General features: G+C 37.6%; 1 protein-coding gene across 4 annotated transcripts in view; it reads right to left on the bottom strand.

Annotated features, from left to right (window-relative positions):
• The window catches only part of Ptpn4 (protein tyrosine phosphatase non-receptor type 4), a 162,583-nt gene that overhangs the window by 99,606 nt on the left and 41,480 nt on the right, over positions 1-21,497 (bottom strand). For all 4 annotated transcript variants that reach the window (XM_045151248.1, XM_045151250.1, XM_045151249.1 and 1 more), the window contains exon 2: positions 19,886-20,040. In XM_045151248.1, coding sequence (XP_045007183.1) covers positions 19,886-20,023 — 138 coding nt within the window. In that variant the 5' untranslated portion in view covers positions 20,024-20,040. The remainder of the gene's footprint in view (positions 1-19,885; positions 20,041-21,497) is intronic.

The following is a 21,497-nucleotide window of genomic DNA, read 5'->3' as shown; positions in this document are numbered from 1 at the left end:
AAGAAAAGAGATGGCCACAATGCAAAATAACACAACAGAAAACAAAAATCAAATAGAAATTATAAAAACCTCTCTAGAACACCTCACCAACAGAGTTACTCATGTGGAAGACAGAACCTCTGACCTGGAAGATAGGACAGAAGAAATTGATCGGGAGGCCAAAAACTTTGTTAAGTTCAAAAAATCAACTGAACAGAATACAAGGGAACTGTGGGGCAAAACGATTAAACATCCAGATCATTGGTGTACCAGAAGGACAGGAAATCCAGGCCAGAAGCATAAAAAACATATTCAACAAAATTACTGAAATTTTCTCAATCTCTCAAAAGAGAGGCCCATCCAGATATAAGAAGCCCACAGAAAATCAAAAAGATAGGATCAGAGAAGAAACTCCCAAGACACGTGACAATTAAACCTCTTGACAATGAAAACAAAGAGAGTCTTAAAAGCAGGAAAACAGAAATAATTCACAACATACAAAGGCAATCCCATCAGAATTATATCAGACCACTCAATGGAAACCCTGAAAGTCAGAAGGGATGGAATGGAACACTTCAAAGTCTGAAAAACTGTGGCTTCCAACACTAGCTACTGTACCCAGCAAAAATATCCCTCATAATAGATGGTGAAAGAAAAACTTCCCATGAAAAAAGTCAACTCTATGATTACATGAACACAAAGCAATCACAGAGAAGGCTTGAGGGAATAATCCACACAGAACAGTCAAACAACCAATCTCAAGGGCTATCAGGAAGATCACAATAACAAAAACTAGACCAGGCTCAAAAAGGTACAAAACACAAGAAAGCACCAAACCCCATAAAGGACCACATCCCGGCAAAGATTAAATTGAACTTCAAAGTTATAACCTTAAACATTAATGGTCTAACTTGCACATCAAAAGATAAAAGTTAACAGGGTAGCAGGGATTAATTTAAACCTCACAGCAATAACCTTAAATATCAATGGTCATAACTCACCCATCAAAAGACAGATGATCAGCATGGATCAAAAAACTGGACCCTTCTATCTGCTGTCTTCAAAAAACCCACCTCACCACTAAAAACAGACACCTCCTCAGGGTGAAAGGTTGGAAAATGATATTCCAAGCAAACAGAAATAAAAAACAAGTGGGTATTGCTATTTTTATGTTTGATAAAATAGACTTCAAAAGGAATCAAAAAGGACAAAGAAGGCCACTTCTTACTCATCAAGGGAATATTCTAACATGAGCATATCACAATCATAGACATATGCGTAAAACACAGGTACACCACAATTTATAAAACAAAATCTACTCGAAAATAAAATAGAAATAAATACCAACACCATCACAGAGACTTCAATACTCCACTATCATCAATAGATTATCCGAGCAGAAAAACAACAGGGAACTTTCCACCCCAATTCTACAGAATGCACATTCATCTCAGCAGCCCATGGAACCTTCTCCAAAATTGACCATATATTAGGACATAAAGCGTGTCTTCATAAAAGTCAGGAAAATTGAAGTAACTTCCTGCATCATGTCAAATCACAAAGCTTTAAAGCTAGAAATTAACAAGAGACACATCAAAAAATCCACCAGCTCCTGGAGACTAAACAACATACTTTTAAACAATGAATGAATCACAGAAGAAATCAAAAAAGAAAATTTAAAATTCCCAGATTTGAATTATAATAAAAACACAACCTAGCAAAACTTATGGGATGCCCATTCTCTTCCTGTCTCTCTGCTTCTTTTTCTCTTTCAAATAAATAAATAAATAAGTTTTTAAAAGAGCTGGAGAGATGGTTTAGCAGATAAGGCATTTGCCTGCAAAGCCAAAGGACCCTGGGTCAATTTTCTGGGACCCACGTAAGCCACATGCACAAGGGGATGCACGCATTTGGAGTTCATTTGCAGTGTATGGAGGTCCTGGTATGCCCATTATCTCCCTCAATCTCTCTGTGTCTCTTTTTCTGTCTCTAATAAATAAATAAACAAAATATGTTTAAAAAAAACTTATGGGACACAGTAAAGGCAGTCCTAAGGGGATAATTCATAGCCCTAAATGCCTTTATTACAAAGACAGAGAGATGATCCCAAATCAACCACCTGACTGTCCACCTAAAGGCGCTGCAAAAACAAGAAGAGTCCAACCCAAAGAGCTTCAGATAGAAAGAAATAATCAAGATTAGAGCTGAAATTAATAAAATGGAAAATAAGAAAACGATTTAAAAAAAAATCAATGAAACAAAGAGCTGATTCTTTAAAATATAAACATGATTGATAAACCTCTGCCCAAATTGATCAAGGGAAAAAAAAAGTCTCCCAAAAACAAAACAAACAAAATAAATCCAGGCATGGTAGTGCATGCCTTTAATCCCAGCACTCCAGAGGTAGGAGGATCAGCGTGAATTTGGGGCCATTCTGAGACTATATAGTTCCAGGTCAACCTGGACCAGAGTAAGACCCTACCTTGAAAAACAAAAAAAAAAAACAAACAATAAAAGAGAAATCTCAAATTAACAAAATCAGAATTGAAAAAGGAGAAATCACAACAGATATCAATGAAATTGAAAGATTTATCAGGACATACTTATAAAACCTCTACTCCACAAAATTAAATAATCTGAAAGAAATGGATGAATTTCTAGACACATACCACCTACCACAACTAAACTCAAAGCAGATTAATCTCCTAAACAAACCTATCACATCCATGGAGATTGAAATGGTAATCAAAACCTCCCCAAAAAGAAAAGTCCAGGACTGGATAGCTTCTCAGCTGAATTCTATCAAACCTTCATTGAAGAACTGAAACCAATTTTTCTGAAATTGTTCTGCATAATGAGACACCAGGGAATTCTCCCCAACTCCTAATACCAAAACCAAACAGAGATGCAACAAGGAAAAGAAAATTATAGGCCTATATCCCTAATGAACTTAGGTGCAAAAATCCCGAACAAAATCCTTGCAAACAGAATTCAACAACACAACAAAAGCAGTATCCACCTTGATCAAGCAGGCTTCATTCCAGGGATGCAAGATGGCTTAACATACAGAAATCAGTCAACACACCACATAAATAAACTGAACCATATGATCCATATGACCATCTCAATTGATGCAGAGAAGGCCTTTGACAAAATACAACACCACTTATTGATCAAAACACTGTAGAGAATAGGCATGGAGGGCTTATATCTCAACACAGTAAAAGTTATATATAAAGCTCCTAAAGCCCAAATAATAATTAATGGGGAAAAACTCAAGGAGTTCCCACTGAGATTGGGAACAAGACAGGGTGCATTCTCTCAACAGCACTCTTCAACATAGCACTAGAAGTACTAGACCTAAGCAATAGGACAGGAGAAAGAAATAAAAGGGATTCAAATTACAAAGGAAGAAGTCAAGTTAGCCCTATCTGCAGATGACATGATTCTACATATAGGTGCCCCGAAAGTCTCCATCTCAAAACTTCTAAAGGTGATCAATTCCTTCAGCAAAGTGGCAGGATACAATATCAACACAAAAAATCAATAGCTTTTCTAGATGCAAAGCACAAATATACAAAGAAAAGAAATCAGTGAGGCTGTCCCATGTTCAATAGCAAACAACAAACAAAAAAATTAAATACCTTGGAATAACATTAACCAAGGATGTGAAAGACCTATATAATGAAAACATAAAACACTCAAGAAAGAAAGAGAGGAGGACTGGAAAAAAGGCCTCCAATGCTTCTAGACAGGTAGAATTAACATTGTAAAAATGGCAATTTCACCAAAAGCAACATACAAATTTAATGCATTACCAATAAAAAATACAAGCATCATAGTAAGTCCCTATGATTTTTTTGAATTTTTCTGGTATCTGCTGTGATAGTGCCTTTTTCATCTCTAATTTTATTAAATTGTGTCTCTTCTTTCTTTTGGTCAGATTTGCTAAAAGTTTATCAATCTTGTTTATCCTTTCAAAGAACCAACTCTTTGTTTCATTGATTCTTAGGTTTTTTTTGTTTTATTTCACAAATTTCTGACCTAATCTTTATGATTTCTTCCTGTCTACTAATTTTCGGTTTGCCTTGTTCTTTTTTCCAAAGCTTTAAGGTGAAGCATTAAATTGTTTACATACAACCTTTCTATTTTCTTAATATAGGCACTTAAAGCTATAAATTTCCCTCTTAAGACTGCCTTCATTGTGTCCCAAAGGTTTGGTTATGTTGTATTCTCATTATCATTTGATTCTATGAAATTTTTGATTTCGTCTTTGATTTCTTCATTGACCCATTCATTCCTTAGTAGTGTACTGTTTAGTTTCCATGATGTTGTGTATGCTCTACAGCTTTTCTTGCTATTGATTTGTAGTTTGATCCCACTGTGATCTAATAGGAGTGCAAAGAATTATTTCAATTTTCCTGTATTTGTTAAGATTTATTTTATGTACTAATTTATGGACTATTTTAGAGAAGGTTCCACATGCTGCTGAAAAGAATATGTAATCTGAAGCATTTTGATGAAATGTCCTGTAAATATCTGTTAGGTCCATTTGCTCTATGATATCTTTTAATCCAGATGCATCTCTGTTTATTTTTTGCCAGGATGACCTGTCAATTGATGAGAGTGCAGTGTTGAAGTCACCCACTACAACTGTGTTTGGTGTTATTTGTGACCTTAGTTCTAATAGTGTTTGCTTGATGAAGTTGGGAGCCCCAGTGTTAGGTGCATATATGTTTAGGATTGTAATGTCCTCCTGCTGAAGTGTGCCTTTAATCAATATAAAGTGATCTTCCTTATATTTCCTAAGTAATGTTGGACTGAAGTCTACTTTGTCAGATATTAGGATAGCAACCCCTGCTTGTTTTCTAGGCCCACTTACTTGAAACACTGTTTTCCAACCTTTCACCCTTACATAGTGTTCATCTATTGTAGAAAGGATGAGTTTCTTGGAGGCAACAAATTGAAGAATCCTGCTGCTTAACCCAGTCTGCAAACCTATGGCTTTTGGTTGGGGTATTGAGGCAGTTGATAGTAAGAGTTATTATTGAAAGGTGTGTATTTATTTTTGCCACTTTTCTTGTTTTGTTGTTCTTCTGGTTTTACTTTTGCTTACTTGTATTAACTAGTATTTGAGTATGGTCCCCACCCCCATCCTGTCCAGGTTCCTTATGTGTGTTTTTCTTTCTCTTCAACATGGAGGATCCTTTCAAGTATTTTCTGTAGAGCTGGTTTTGTCTTCAAATATTCCTTTAGATTGCTTTTGTTGTGGAATGTCCTTAATTCTTTGTCTATTTGAATGGATATCTTTGCAGGATAAAGTAACCTTGGTTGAAATTTGTTATCTTTCATAACTTTGTATATACCATTTGAAGCCCTTCTGGCCTTGAAAGTTTGTGTTGAGTAATCTGCTGTGATCCTGATGGGCTTGCTTGTGTATGTGACTTGATTTTTCTAACTGCTTTCAATATTTTCCTTTGGTTTGTACGTTTGATAGTTTAATTATAATGTGGTAAGGAGAGTTTCTTTCCAAGGTTTTGTCTTTTTGGTGACCTAAAGGCTTCCTGTATTTGCATTAGCATCTCTTTCCCAATTTGGGGAAAGTTTTCTTCTATGATTTTGTTGAAAACGCCTACTATGCCTTTGGAGTGAAATAGGTGTTCTACTATATACAGAATTCTTATGTATGAACTTTTCATAGTGTCTTAAATATCTTTTTCTTAAAATAATATGAAGATATTTTTTTAATTTTTTATTTATTTATTTGAGAGCGACAGACACAGAGAGAAAGACAGATAGAGGGGGAGAGAGAGAATGGGCGTGCCAGGGCTTCCAGCCTCTGCAAACGAACTCCAGACGCGTGTGCCCCCTTGTGCATCTGGCTAACATGGGACCTGGGGAGCCGAGCCTCGAACCAGGGTCCTTAGGCTTCACAGGCAAGCGCTTAACCACTAAGCCATCTCTCCAGCACAGTGTCTTGAATATCTTGAAATTCCCATTCATATTTTTTTATTAGTTTGTCTTTCTCTTTGTTGTACTGTATTAGATCTGCCACCTGGTCTTCTACTTTAGATAGTCTCTCCTCCATCAATTCTTTTGGTGAGATCTTCTACAAAATTTTTCATTTCATTGACTATGTTCTTCATGGTTAGTAATTCTGACTGGCTTTTCCATTTCCTTATTTATGTCTTTAATTAACCTTCACATTTCATTAAATTGGTTTCCTGTGTCTTCTTTGATTTCCCATTCATTCCTTTGATTTCCTATTTCTTTGAACATATTTATAATCATTCTTTTGAAATCTTTCTCAGGCATTAGCTCTAAATCAATCTCTCTGGAGAGCATTTCTGATGCATTAATACTTTTTGGTGGATTTATATTATCTTGATTGTGTTTCTTGTGTTATAATATACATATTTTTACATCTTGGATTAATTTAACATTTGGATTTTCTAATTAGCTGCAGTATTATTAGATGTATCAATCCATCTGATGTTATATGTATTCAGGGTAGGAGCTTAAGATTCTAGGTATGGCTCTTCAGACACTCAAGAGTATCTGCAAAAATGACACAAGATGTTGGGTTTGCCTGCTATGAGAGTATTCAAGAAGGATGAGTGGAACAAAATACAGGCAGATTCTAAAATTTAACTAAACAATGTACACATTCAATGAAAATAGCACAGAGTATTTATACAAAAGTAGGTATTATGATTACCAGATCCTTAAACAAAATCACAGTCCTAATGATGTGTGTTGCCCCACACCCTTAATCCTATCAACTAGGAGGCTAAGATTTCTGGTCTGTTTAAGGTTCCAAGTCAGTTTGTGACCATGTGATACCATTCCCTGGTGTAATCCCAGTTATCTTTTGGGATGATTTTGGTCTCAATTAGGCTGTGCTCCTGCTTGGGTCCCTCATTGTTGTGCTGTGGGTTCAGGTAGGCCGGCTGGATCTCTGCTCTGATCGCCTGTTGGGTGCTGTGTAGGTGAGGTCCTTTCCCCAGGTATCTGGTGCTTGCTGGCGCTTTCGCTGGTGGTGGGGGAGAGGAGGCTATGGATGGTGGCTCTTTTTCCACTGGTCCTCGCAGTCATCTTCCTCACGAGCTGTCCCTTCGTTCTACCCTGCCATTCTCCCTTCATGTTTCTTGAGTTTGTGAGGAGCTCCGGTTGTGAGTGTAAAGCCTCCTTACCTGGCTTTTCCTGCAGCTCAGGCTGAGCCTTACAGATGGTGCCACGTGGACTTGGTGCTGCTGCTGCTGCTTCTGTGGGCTCTAGATGCTCTGGATCTCTCCTACTTCTAGGCTGCCACTGGTAATTTCTTATATACCTCACTTTTTATTAGAATAGTGTATTTTGCTGGGTTTGTTTAGCTTTTACACCCCTAGGTTGCTTTGGTGTGGTTCCTATGCCATCATCTTATCCACTAAATTTGAAAATCTGAAATGGCTGATTTCCTTGACTTATATGACCTAATTATATGACCTCAATTAAATCAAGATGAGATTAACCACCTAAATAGACCTATAACAAGTACGGAGAGCCAAGCAGTTATCAAAAAACTCCCAACTAAAAAAAGTCCAAGCCCAGATGGATTCACTGGTGAATTTTACCAGACCTTCATGGAAGAATTAACACCAATGCTTCCTAAACATTTCCATAAAATAGAAAAAGAAGGGATCGTACCAAACTCCTTCTACAAAGCCAGCATCACCCTGATACCAAAACAAAGAGAGAAAAAAACAAAAAAATAAAATTGCAGACCAATCTCCTTCATGAAACATAAATGCAAAAATTCTCCACAAAATATTGGCAAACACAATACAAGAATGTATCAGAAAGATCACTCATCCTGACCAAATAGGCTTTATCCCAGAGATGCAGGGATGGTTCAACATACGCAAATCAAAAAATGTAATACATTATATAAATAGAGTGAAGGACAAAAATCACATGATCATATCATTAGATGCAGAAAAAGCATATGACAAAATCTAACATGCTTCATGATAAAAGTCCTACAGAGTCTGGGAGTAGAAGGAACATATCTCAATATAATAAAGGCTACTTATGACAAGCCTACAGCCAACATTAATACTAAATGGAAAAAAACTGAAGCTTTTCTTTCCATAAATTCAGGAACAAGACAAAGGTGTCCATTGTCCCCACTTTTACTAGAAGTCTTAGCTATAGCAATAAGGCAAGAGACACACATAAAAGGGATACAAAATGGAAAGGAAGAGATCAAGTTATCATTATTTGCAGATGACAAGATTCTATACATAAAGGACCCTAAAGACTACCAGCAAACTGTTAGTTAGACTGTTAGTTAAACACCTATAGCCATGTAGAAGGACACAAAATAAACACACAGAAATCAGTAGCCTTCCTATATGCTAATAACAAACACACAGAGAATCACTCCCATACATAAGTACATCAAACAAACAAAAAAAGAAAAGTACCTTGGAATAAACCTAACCAAGGAAGTGAAGGATCTCTACAATGAAAACTTTAAAATACTCAGGCAAGAAATTGCAGAAGACACTACAAAATGGAAAGACATCCCTTGTTCTTGGATTGGAAAATTGTGCAAATGGCAATCTTACCAAAAGCAATCTACACATTTAATGCAATCTCCATCAAAATTCCAATGGCATTCTTCACAGAAATAGACAAAAAAACCCAAAAAATTTATTTGGAAGCATAAAAAACCTTGAATATCTAAAATAATTATGAGCAAAAAAATAAATAAATAAAGCTGGTAGTATCACCATACCTAATTTTAACCTATACTACAGAGCCATAGTAACAAAAACAGCATGGTACTGGCACAAAAGCAGATATGTAGATCAATGGCACAGAACAGAATACCTAGATATAAGCCCGGGTACCTATAGCTACCTGATCTTTGAAAAAAATGCCAAAAATATTCACTGGAGAAAAGACAGCCTCTTCAGCAAATGGTGCTTGGGAAACTAGATATATATCTGTAGAAGGATGAAAATAGATCCGTATCTCTCTCCATGTACAAGAATTAAGTCCACATGGATCAAAGACTTTAATATCAGATCTGAAACTCTAAAACAGCTAGAAGAAAAAGTAGGGGAAACCCTTCAACATATTGTTTTTGGCAAGAACTTTCTGAATATAACCCCAATTGCTCAGGCAATAACACCACAGTTTAACCTCTGGGGCCTAAAGAAATTACAAGCCTTTTATATGGCAAAAGACACTGAGTAGAGCAAAGAGGCAACCTACCAAATGGGAGAAAATCTTTGCCAAATAGACATCTGATAGAGGATTAATATCTAGGATATACAAAGAACTCAAAAAATTATATAATAAGAAGTCAAACCCAATTAAAAAATGGGCTATGGAATTAAATAGAGGGTTCTCAAAAGAAGAAACACAGATGGCACATAAACATCTAAAAAAAAAGTAGGACACCATAATCATCAAGGAAATGCAGATTAAAACTACATTGAGATTCCATTTCACTCCTGTCAGACTGGCTACCATTATGAAAACAAATCAACATAACTGCTGGCGAGGATGCAAAAAAAGAGGAACCCTTCTATACCATTGGTGAGAATGCAATCTGGTCCAGCAATTATGGAAATCAGTGTGGAGGTTCCTAAGACAGCTAAAAGCAGATCTACAATATGACCCAGCTATAGCCCTCCAAGGCACATATCCTAAGGACTCCTCTCACTACCTTAGAGATACTTGCTCAGCCATGTTTACTGCTGCTCTATTCACAATAGCTAGGAAATGGAACCAGCCTAGATGTCCTTCAACTGATGAGTGGATAATGAAGATGTGGCATATTTATATAATGGAGTCCTACTCAGCAGTAAAGAAAAATGAAGTTATGAAATTTGCAGGAAAACAGATGGATCTGGAAGAGATTATACTAAGTGAGGTAACCCAGGCCCAGAAAATGAAACACCACATGTTCTCTCTCATATGTGGATCCTAGCTACAAATAAATGGACTTCTAAGTAGAAGAAAACTCAGTAGCGTAGTCCAGTAAGCTAGAAAGGAGATATAAAGGGAATAGAAGGGGAGGAGGGCTAATAGGATGGTAAGCAGAAGGACAGATTAATGGGGTGAAAAAGATACGACATCAAAATAAAAGAGACTGACTAAGAGGGGAAGGAAATATGATGGAGAGTGAAGTTTTAAAGGAGAAAGTATGGGAAGGGAGGCAATTACCATGGGATATTGTTTAGAATTATGGAAGTTGTTAATAAAAAATATTTTAAAAAATACAAGCATCATTCTTCAAAGAGATTGAAAAAATGATCTCAAAATTCATATGGAATGACAAAAGGCCTCAGATATCCAAACATATCCTCAGCATAAAACCCCACCTCTGGTGGTATCACCATTCCTGATCTAAAGCTGTATTACAAAACCATACTGACAAAAACAGCAGGTACTTGAATAAAAACAGAGACATACAGTAATGGAATAGAACTGAAGAACCAGACCTTAGGTCAAGTAACTACAGCTGCTTGATCACTGACAAAGATGCCAATAATGCAGACAACAAATGGTGTTGGACAAATTAGATGATCATATGTAGAAAAATCCACTCATTGCTCCATACAAAAAATAAATCCAAATGGATTAAAGCCCACAATATAAATTCTGAAACTCTTCAAGTACTGGAAGAAAAAATAAGAGACACTCTCCATGATATAAGACTGGGAAAAGACTTTTGAACAAACCCCCAGTAGTCCAGGGAATTAAAAAAGCACTCAACCAAGGGGATCTCATGAAGCTAAAAAGCTTTTGCACAGACAAACATACCATAAGCAGAGCCAGTAGATTACCCAATATATGGAAGAAAATCTTTGCCAGCTATACCACTGACAGAAGCATAATATCTAGCATCTACAAAGAACTCAAAAAACTAAACAATAAAAAAAAATCAGGGCTGGAGAGATGGCTAAGGGGTTAAGCACTTGCCTGTGAAGCCTAAGGACCCCAGATTGAGGCCTGCTTCCCCAGAACCCACGTTAGCCAGATGCACAAGGTGGCACATACATCTTTAGTTTGTTAGCAATGGCTGGAGGCCCTGGTGTGCCCATTCTCTCTCTCTGCCTCTTTCTTTCTCTGTCTGTCGCCCTCAAATAAATAAATAAATAAATAAATAAATAAATAAATAAATAAATAAATATCAAACAACCCACTCTAAAACTGGGACAGAGAACTGAATAGGGAGTTCTCAGAGGAAGAATTACAAATGACTAACACACACTTAAAAAAATGTTCAACTAGGGCTGGAGAGATGACTTAGTGGTTAAGCGCTTGCCTGTGTAGCCTAAGGACCCTGGTTCGAGGCTCGATTCCCCAGGACCCACGTTTGCCAGATGCACAAGGGGGTACACCCATCTGGAGTTTGTTTGCAGTGGCTGGAAGCCCTGGCATGTCCATTCTCTCCCTCCCTCCCTTTCTCTCCCCCCTCCCTCTGCCTCTTTCTCTATGTCACTCTCAAATAAGTAAATAAAAATGGAAAAAAAAATATTCAACTTCCCTAACGATTAGGGAAATGGAAATTAAAACAACTATGAGATTCCATCTTACCCCAGTAAGAACAACAAACATTAAAAAATCAATGAAAACAAATGTTGGTGAAGCTGTGGAGAAATAGGAACCCCTATTCACTGTTAGTGGGAAATGAAGGCTGGTATAACCACTATGGAAATCAATATGGAGACTTCTGTAAAGGATGAATATAGTGTTACCAATAGACCCTGTTATTTCTTTACTGGGCATTTATCCTAAAAGCTCTACATCTCAGTTCAGAGATGTTTCCTCAACAATGTTTATAGCTGCTCAATTCATAATAGCTAAAAACTGGAATCAACCCAGGTGCCTATCATTGGATGAATGGATAACGAAGATGTGGTACATGATGGAATTCTACTCAGTAGTAACAAAAAATGACACATTGAAATTTGTAGAAAAATGGTTGAACTTGGAACAGATCATTCTAAGTGAACTCACACAATCACAGAAAAGTAACTGTCACATCATCTTACTCATCTGTAGTTCCTAACCTGGATCACCTGAGTTAGTGACATAACTGAATACCATCTTGAAGCTTGGACTATGGGGAGGGCAGGGTTTGGAGAAGGGGAAAGAGTGGAGGGGGGACACAAAACTGAACCCAAATTGAACTGGTACCATAGAATCCTATATCCTAGAAGTAAGACTAAAAGGTGAAACCCTCAAGAGGACTTTAGGGGGAGCACCTGAATTGATGGGCCCTGGAAAGAGAGAGACAACACCTAACCTCAAATTTCTCGTTTCTCTGTCTTTTTATTCTTTTCCCTTGGTGCTGGTCTATAATTCACTGTACCAGGATGTGTTCTACATCCACAAAGAGCTGTTGATCAGAGAGACCTACTAGATCTCTCAAAACGAGCAAGACAGACTTCTGTCAGAGCACTTGATTACCCACCAGAGGATAATGGTAAGATCCTACTGCTGAAGACACCATATGCTGTCAGCATGGACCAAGGAGAGACCTGGTTGAATCCAGAGGAGAGCCAACCAGCAATTAGCCCATCTAGCACTGGAAGGCACTACATGAGCTACCTTGGAAAGTGGCCAACATGTCAAACTAGCAATTCTGAAGTTTGTCATAAACAAATAGGGAACATCAAAATGTAATGTCTCACAATAAGGAAAAATGTCATAACACTATTACCAACTCCTCATATCTAAGCAGCTGTTGCTTTTCTGTGTGGTTAACTAAACAAGCTAATACATTAAAAACTTCTCTACCCCAGCTGGGAAATGATGGGCACTACCATCACACCTCAAGTCCAATCAAAGGCAGCTGTTAAACTATCATCCCCACAGCTTTCACAGAAATCCCAAGAACTTTCAACCTGCGGTCATTACTTCACTTCATGGTCTGGCCAAGCTGTCAACAGCTCCAACCATTTCACATATCCAGCAATGGCTTCAGGAGACTTCGTTTATGCTTACAACAGCTTTGGAAGTCTCCTGACCATCCCATAACACTTCCCTTTGCCTATAGCTGTCACAGTTGCAAAACAGGCTTAACTGAACCCACACAGCAATCATTTTAGATATCCCCACTCAGACACAAGTAGCATTCTTGCAGTCAGGACAGACTAGGAGACATAAACATGCAAATGTGTGAGCCTGCCATTTTTATGGCATATAAGCAGCACATAATGCCTCACCCTCACTGGGCCAGGCTAGGACCTTCACCTTGGCTCTGCCCTGCTATGTTTAGTATAGGCCCCTATAAAGCCTCACTAACATAATTTTATTACTTATTTGTAATTTCTATTGCAGTGCGCTTCAATGGTTGCACTAAGCTGTTAATACTAGGACTGATATTAACACCAAAGGGCTCAGGGAGAATGCCAGAGAGCTGTCTCGAGCTACTAGGAGAGCTGGAAAAGCTATGAACACTGCCCACTGAAAGCTGATGATACCAAGAGCTCAAAGGTGCTAACCTAAGAACTGAGAGCTGGTAGTACTCAAAGCAGAGCTGTAACACTAAGAAAGCTGTATTTTGCCTTTTGGTGATTGCTATCTGAATTGCACAAGAGAATCTTGTTTATTTGGTAAAAGAAACACTTATTTCAAGTCTCACTAATGGAAAAAAATGTTTAATATTGACAAAAGGTTATAATTAAGGCTAAAGGTATACTGCCTTTACAAAACCAAATTATTTTGTTATTTTTTCTATACTGGCACAAAGATGAGACCCCAAACAGCCACAATTCATAGAGTAATAGACATACCTTAACAAAACCTAAAACTAAGCTTGTGTTAAGACCAAAGCAATCCACTGGCAATTTAAATGTCTGCCATAATCAAATTCAATACTACTTAGAGGGAGATGAGAATCTCATCTTCTATAATAGGAATTGGCACACCTTGCCTGTAAAGGATCAGAGAGGTAATATTTTTAGGCTTTAAGTGATACAGTCTCATATGTTCTTTAAAACCAAACAAGGGTGTGGTGGTATACACCTTTAACCCCAGCACTTGGAAGGCAGAGGTAGGAGGACTGTTGGGGTTTTGAGAGGCCATCCTGGAACTATATCAAGGTCAGTCTGGGCTACAGTGAGACTCTACCTCAAAAAAAAACCAATCTTTTAAACATGTAAAACCCATTCTTAGCTACTGATCATAGAAAAATAGCCAACAGGCTGAATTAGGCCATGGGCCATAGCCACTATCCACTGCCATACAGTTCATTTATAGATATCCATTATACAATGCAAAGGTAGTAGACAATTGCATCAAAAAAAATAAAGTACCTTGGAATAAACCTAACCAAGGAAGTAAAGAATCTCTACAATGAGAACTTTAAAACACTCATGCGAGAAATTACAGAAGACACTAGAAAGTGGAGAAACATCCCTTGTTCCTGGATTGGAAGAATCAATATTGTGAAAATGGCAATCTTACCTAAAGCAATCTACACATTTAATGCAATCCCTATCAAAATTCCAAAGGCTTTCTTCATGGAAATAGAAAAAACAATCCAAAAATTCATTTGGAATCACAAAAAACCTTGAATATCTAAAATAATACTGAGCAACATTTTAACAGACTGAAAACAAGAAAAGTCAACTAAAATAATTCATTAATCCAAGCTCTGGCATTGCTATACTACATACTAACTGATATATTACTTGAATTTCATGAAGAAAGAAAGCTGTGATGACTTTTACTAACTAAAGTATTAATAATGCCAGAAAACCAAGTGTGTATGTGTGTCTATCAGTTATTCTTTTTTTTGGGGGGGGGGGTTGAGGTAGGGTCTCACTCTAGCTTAGGCTGACCTGGAATTTACTCTGTAGTCTCAGGGTGGCCTTGAACTCATGGCGATCCTCCTACCTTTACCTCCTGAGTGCTGGTATTAAAGGTATGAACCACCACGCCTGGCTTTTAGTTATTCTTTTATCAGGGATAGAAAGACACAGAAAAGAAAAAACAAAAACTAATTAAAACATTTAAGACAATTTTATTTTTAAGAAGTAATTTGAGAGAAAAATGCAAAAACCAAAGAGAAAAAAAAAAAAGCCTTAATCCACAAGTTTTGTTCTCTTTTCTTTAAATACTAAAGCCTGCCAAGTATGGTAGCTCTTGTATATAATCTGAGTACTCAGGAGGCTGAAGCAGCAGGAACAATGTGATTTTTCTAACTCGCTTGGGCTACAATGTGAGACCCCATCTCAAAAGGCCAAAAGATAATAAGTAGACAGAGCAAAAGATAAATAAAATACTAGAATATAAGCTTCTCTGAATTGTGCACTGAATAATATGTGCTGAATAAATTATATTTTCACAAGTTTTGCATGTTCCTTCAGCTTTTCCAAATATGAATACACTTATTATTATTTACACATATTCAACACATAAAACATATAAATCCAATTTTACATATATTTACATATGTTTTAAAGTAAGACAGCCACATAAACAAACAACACAAAATGCAAACAAAAAATGCAAGACAATTCTGGAAAGAAATTACTACATAACATGGAGGTAGAAGACAGGTGCCATAGATACCTCAGCCTATGGACTATATGGCACAATACATTTTCCCATTAAGTCCACAGCAGTATTTCTGAACCCACATGATTGTTCAGAATCTTGTTTTTAGTCACAATTTTATTTTGAAAAGGATTTTCTTATATCCTGTCAAGAACGAGTTCACGCGCATACATACTCCCACACACCCTACTCATCCTATATCAAGTTCTGAAAGTTTAACTAAAACATAAGAATATCATGACTTGTTAAAAGTCAGCAAATACCTTAAGATACAAGCTCAAGTATTAGTGCAATAAGGATCTGTGTAACAGAGGGAGGAAGGATCTCAAAGTTTGCAAGGTATCTTCCTTAAAATGCACTGATTGGGGAAAGGAGTGAGGAGGGCTAACCCAAACTAAGAATGCACGAAAATGTCACATCGCCTTCAAATCTTGCTACTTATTATCAAGAGTCAATCTACTTACCATTCTTTCTTTCTTTTTCCTTTTTCTCTCCCCCAACCCCTCTCCTGTAGGTAGTGTTCTTGCTCTAGCCCAGACGGATCTAGAATTCACTATGTAGTCTCAGGGTGGCATCAAACTCTCGACAATACTACTTCTGCCTCCCAAGTGCTGAGATTAAAGGCATGCGCCACCATGCCCAGTTACTTACCATTCTTGACTCTTCGGTGTAAGAATACAGTGAAAATAATTAGTGGATTCAGAGGCCAGCTTGGATAAAGTAGTGACTACAATCTGACACCTACTCTGAGAAAGCTCACTCTCTGTTACCCTCTGTGCTATGAAGAAGTACATAAAGAGGTCATATATTGCTGCTTTAGTCCCAACTGAAATTTCAGGTAATGTTTATGCAAGAATAACCCTTCAAATGAATATAACCTCCAGCCTTACACAGTCTTCCAGTTGATATAGAGGGAAGCAGATATAAAGAATTATCTCTGAACATAATTAAAAGCTGTTTTATACCACTAAGTTTTAGAGCAATTTCTTATGTAATCATAGTAGTACCAGGTCAGTTGTCATTAGCCCTTCCTTGTCACACAGGTTACTATTAAAGAGCTGTACCAAAGGAAAATAGAAACATACAGCACAAAAATCTTTCTAGGCTAAAGAAATCAGCCTATATAGTATGGATACACACATTTTAAAGTATTTAATGGGAATTTTTTAAAATAATTTTTTATCTATTTGCACTCAGAGAGAGATAGAAGAGAGACTATTTGTCCCAGGGTCTCTAGCCACCACAAATAAACTCCAGATGCATGGGCTACTTTGTGCATCTGGCTTTACATGAGCACCGAGGGATCATCATCAGGTGGTTAAACTCTGCAGGCAAGAGCCTTGACTGCTGACCCATCTCTCCAGCCCTAAGAGAAAAAAAATCTGGGCGGGGGGCATTGGTATCCGAGGTAGGGTCTCACTCTAGTCCAGGCTGACATGGAATTCACTATGTAGTCAGGGTGGCCTTGAACTCATGGCATTCCTCTTGAATGCTGGGATTAAAGGTGTGTACCACCATGCCTGGCTTAAAAATATTTTTTTTTTTTTAGTTTTTTTAATGTTATGTTTTATTTATTTATTTATTTGGGATGGGGGAGAATGGGCACAACAGGGCCTATAGCCACTGCAAACGAACTCCAAACACATGTGCCACCTTGTGCATCTGGCTTATGTGGGTCCTGGGGAATCAAACCAAGGTACTATGGCTTTGCAGACAAGCGCCTTAACTGCTAAGCTATCTCTCTAGCCCCAAATAAAAATATTTTAAATAAAGTTTTTATGCAGAAATTTCTACATGACAAGTTATAATCCACTTATAATTGGTGACAGAGTACAAGACAAACAGAGGTTTTAACATTTTAGAAAAGTACACTGAGTTGCTGGGATAATGTTCTCAAAGGTACTTTTATTAATGACTTTCATGATTCTGAAGTCTATTTTCCAGTGTTAAATGTCTTGGAATTGGTATTTAATGAAAAAGAGATGAGGGCTGGGGATGGCTTAATGGTAAAGGCGTGTGCCTGGGAAGCCTAAGAACTCCTGTTCAAATATTTCCACCAGATCCTATAGCCAGATGCAACAGTGACACAAGCATGCAGTGCCACGTATGCCCACAAGGGGTGCATGCATCTGGAGTTTGCTCACAGCAACTTACAGGCCCTGGTGCACACATTCTCTCTCTCTGTCAATCTCTCAAAAAAAGAGATACAGTGCTGGAGAGATGACTTAATGGTTAAAGTGCTTGCCTGTGAAGCCTAAGGACCAATGTTCGACTCTCCAAATCCCACATAAGCCACACAAAGGTGAGGCAAGTGCAAGGCTGCACATGCCCACTAGGTGGCGCAAGCACCTGGATTTGGTTGGCAGTGGCTGACATCATGGCACGCCAATTCTCTCTCACACACTCTCTAAAAAATAAAGTAAGATGGGTGTGGTGGCACATGCCTTTAATCCTAGCACTCGCAAGGCAGAGGTAGGAAGATGGCTGTGAGTTCGAGGCCACCCTGAGACTACATTCCAGGTCAGCTTGAGCTAGAGACCTTACTTGGAAAAACCAAAATAAATAAATAAAATATATAAAAATAAAAAGGTGATAAATCTCATGATCCTGCTGTTTATTAACATACAGAAAAATGAAAGCTTGAGAAATTGATAAATAAACATTAATATGTTAATTATTTAATGATTTTCAAAATTTACAACTATTGGGATGATAAAGCAGAGAACAGATGACCTGTCACAGCAGAGGCTTAGAATGAATATGAACTACATATTATATACTATTTATTTCTGTCATGTTAAATTGGGATATATGAGATATGACATAATTAGCTGAGGAGATTCTTAGTATGCTAAAGTACTTATGAGTGAAGTCTATCTACCACTTTCAAAAAGTTCAGGCTAAAAGAACACAGACAGAAAGATAAAGCAAATGTATAAAATATTGACACTAGGGGTTAGAGAGAGATGGCTCAGTAATTAAGGCGCTTGCCTACAAAAGCCTAATGACCCAGGTTCAATTCCTCAGTACTCACATAAAGCCAGATGCACAAAATGGCCCATGCATCTGGTGTTCATTTGTAGCATCTGGAGGCCCTGCCGCACCCATTCTCATATTCTCTCTCTCTCTCTTTGCAAAAAAATAATTTATAATATATGTATATATTACATATAAATAAATATTTTTTTAAAGATTTTAAAATGTTAACACTATCTTGGTTTGGGTAGATGGCCAGTGGTTATTCATCACAGTATTCTTTCACTTCTCCTTTAGGTTTGAAACTTTTAAAACAACAAAGGGATGTTCATCCCTGCATGTGTACCAACACATGTGTAAGAATATAGGAACTCAAAGTAGAAGTAATCCAAACATAAGCTAGCAGAGAATTAAACAAGTAACAAAAATTGATAAATGGATACACTGCGGTATGTTTATAAAAGAGACATTTCATTGTAAGGAAAGTGAATAATGACTATTAACACACCACATGGGGGTAAATTCAAATAACAGCAAACAAAGGAAGCTAGGCACTAGTAGGATGAACAAATTATTTGTTGAATAAATGTTTCCAACAATACCTGCATAAGATCAGGCCTGTCACTTCCTTGGTTTAGCAATAGTTTTATTCATAGATAGTACAAGATTTCAATGAAAACGTATAAAGTATTTAAGAGAAGAAATTCTTTGTTTTTTTTTTTCATTGACATACCATTGATCTGCTCTCATAGTTACAATACACTACTGGTTTGTCAACAGTGTCCAGTGGGCTGCACTTTTTGAAAGATGCAGTTTGAATGAGACCACATACTTAATAAAAAGTTGCATCAAAAAGTCTTTCTTGGGAGACTAGCTGGAAAAAAGGAATTTAGTGGGGGGGGGGATAGGGGAAGGATAAAGAAGAGTGGTAGAACTGATTATGATTATGGATGGAAATTGTCAAGAAAAAGTTTTTTAAGTCATTCTTGGGGTAAAGAAATGGCTTAGCTGTGAAGGTGCTTGCCTGCAAAGCTTATGGTCCTATGTTTGATTCTCCAGTTCCCATATAAGCCAGAAGCACAAGATGACACAAGTGTGCAAGGGTTGCACATGTACACAAGTGGTGCACACATGTGGAGCTCGAATGCAGTGGCTGGAGGCCCTGGCATGCCAATTCTCTCTTCCTCTCTTCTTATAAAAAAAAAAAAGTAAAAGGCCAGTTAGGCTTGCCTTTAAAAAAAAATACTTCTTAAGCAAGACTTTCAAACTTTACTACAATGTAATGGTTCTAGTTTTAAACTATATTTCAATTCAGACTAATATGCAGAGATGATGATGGAGGTGATGACAGTAAGATACTTACATTAACTTTGAAAGCTTGTACAGTGTTATCCAGAAGAAGAACGTTGCAAACCACCCGTGTATGCTGTCTGTCTCGGGCCAACTCTGATGCTCGCACATTGTAGGTTCTGCCAGCAGGCAATCGGAAACGTGCGGTCATTACTGTCCACACAAGATCTAGGTTTAAAAAAAAAATCACTAAATGAAAGGATAGTGGAAGGGCTGGAGAGCTGGCTCAGCAGTCAAGGTGCTTGCCTGCCAAGCCTAAGGGCCCAAGTTCAATTCCCCAGTACCCACATAAAGCCAGAAGTACAAGGTGGCATAGGCATCTGGTGTTCATTTGCAATGGGTAGAGGCCTGGAGCACCCATTTCCCTCTCTCTCTCACTCTACCTGCCTCTTTTTCTCTCTTAAGAAAATAAATGAAAAGGATAGTGGAAAATACAATGTACTCCAATATATAAAGCCATTACATATTTTAAATTAAACCTTGGGCAAAAAAACAATTATAAAATTTGAAACACCAGGATAAGAAAATTAGGTATAAAATAGACAAATATGGTTTATCATGTGAACTAAAATTACAAACCTCTCTGAAGATCTTTATTTTGAAATGCTCTACTAAGCGGACTTAGTACACAAAATTTTCAGTAAGTCATATTTTAATTCAAAATGTGTAAACTTAATGGGAGGGAGGAATACTTGAGCTCAGGAAGTTTTATATTACTCAGTGACGCAAATATTTTTAAAACACTACAGAATGATAAGAGGAGGGATGAACATGGGTCTACAAGCAGCCTCCATCATGTTCTTGTAAAAGTCAATTTAGATAGTCTTACTATGTAGCCTTTGCTTACCTGGGACTCAGTAATAAACCCGGCTGGCCTAGAACTTGCAGCAATCCTCCTACATTTGCATTCAATTACAGGTGTGCACTACCACACCTGGCTTGCCTTGATAGGGAAGTTTTCCCTTTTTTGTTTTGTGAGGTAGGATCTCACTCAAGCCCAGGCTGGCCTCAAACTCACAGCAATTCCCCTATCTCTGCCTCCTGACTGCTGGAATTAAAGCATGCACCATCAATGCCTGGCCCTTTTCTTTTTTAAAAAGACAGTAGCTCTAATTTTTAACAACCTTCAAATTCAGTCTTTGATTCCTAACAAAATAAACCAAGAAAGGCTTAGAGAGTTGACTCATTGGGCATATGGTGTCTGCTGTGCCTAAGGACTTGCGTGGGGATCCCAGCATCCACATAAAAGTCAGGTGTGGTGACGCACACTGTGGGAGGTGTAAGCAAGAGATCTCTCTGATTGCTGGCTAATCTAGCCAAATCACTGGATCTCTGGTTTTAGTGACAGGCCACTCTCAAAAAAAAAATAAGGAAGAGAGGACTGAGGAAGACATCCAATGCTGAACTCTAGCTTCCACACACATGGACAGGTGCATCCACATAAATACACACACACACATACAAAAAATGTTTTAAAATACTTGAAAACTTGAGGTATTAATTTTTGCTTCTGAGGTTTTTTGTTCTTTTATGAGACAGGGTCTTGTAATATTATGTAGCCCAAGCTGACCAGAAACTTGCTAAGTAACCTAGGTTGGCCTGGAACTTCTGCCTCAGTCTCCTGA

This window comes from Jaculus jaculus, chromosome 5, assembly GCF_020740685.1.
Source record: "Jaculus jaculus isolate mJacJac1 chromosome 5, mJacJac1.mat.Y.cur, whole genome shotgun sequence".
Lineage (NCBI taxonomy): Eukaryota > Metazoa > Chordata > Mammalia > Rodentia > Dipodidae > Jaculus > Jaculus jaculus.
The sequence above is the reverse complement of the archived record's forward strand: the minus strand, read 5'-3'. Positions and strand labels throughout refer to the sequence as shown.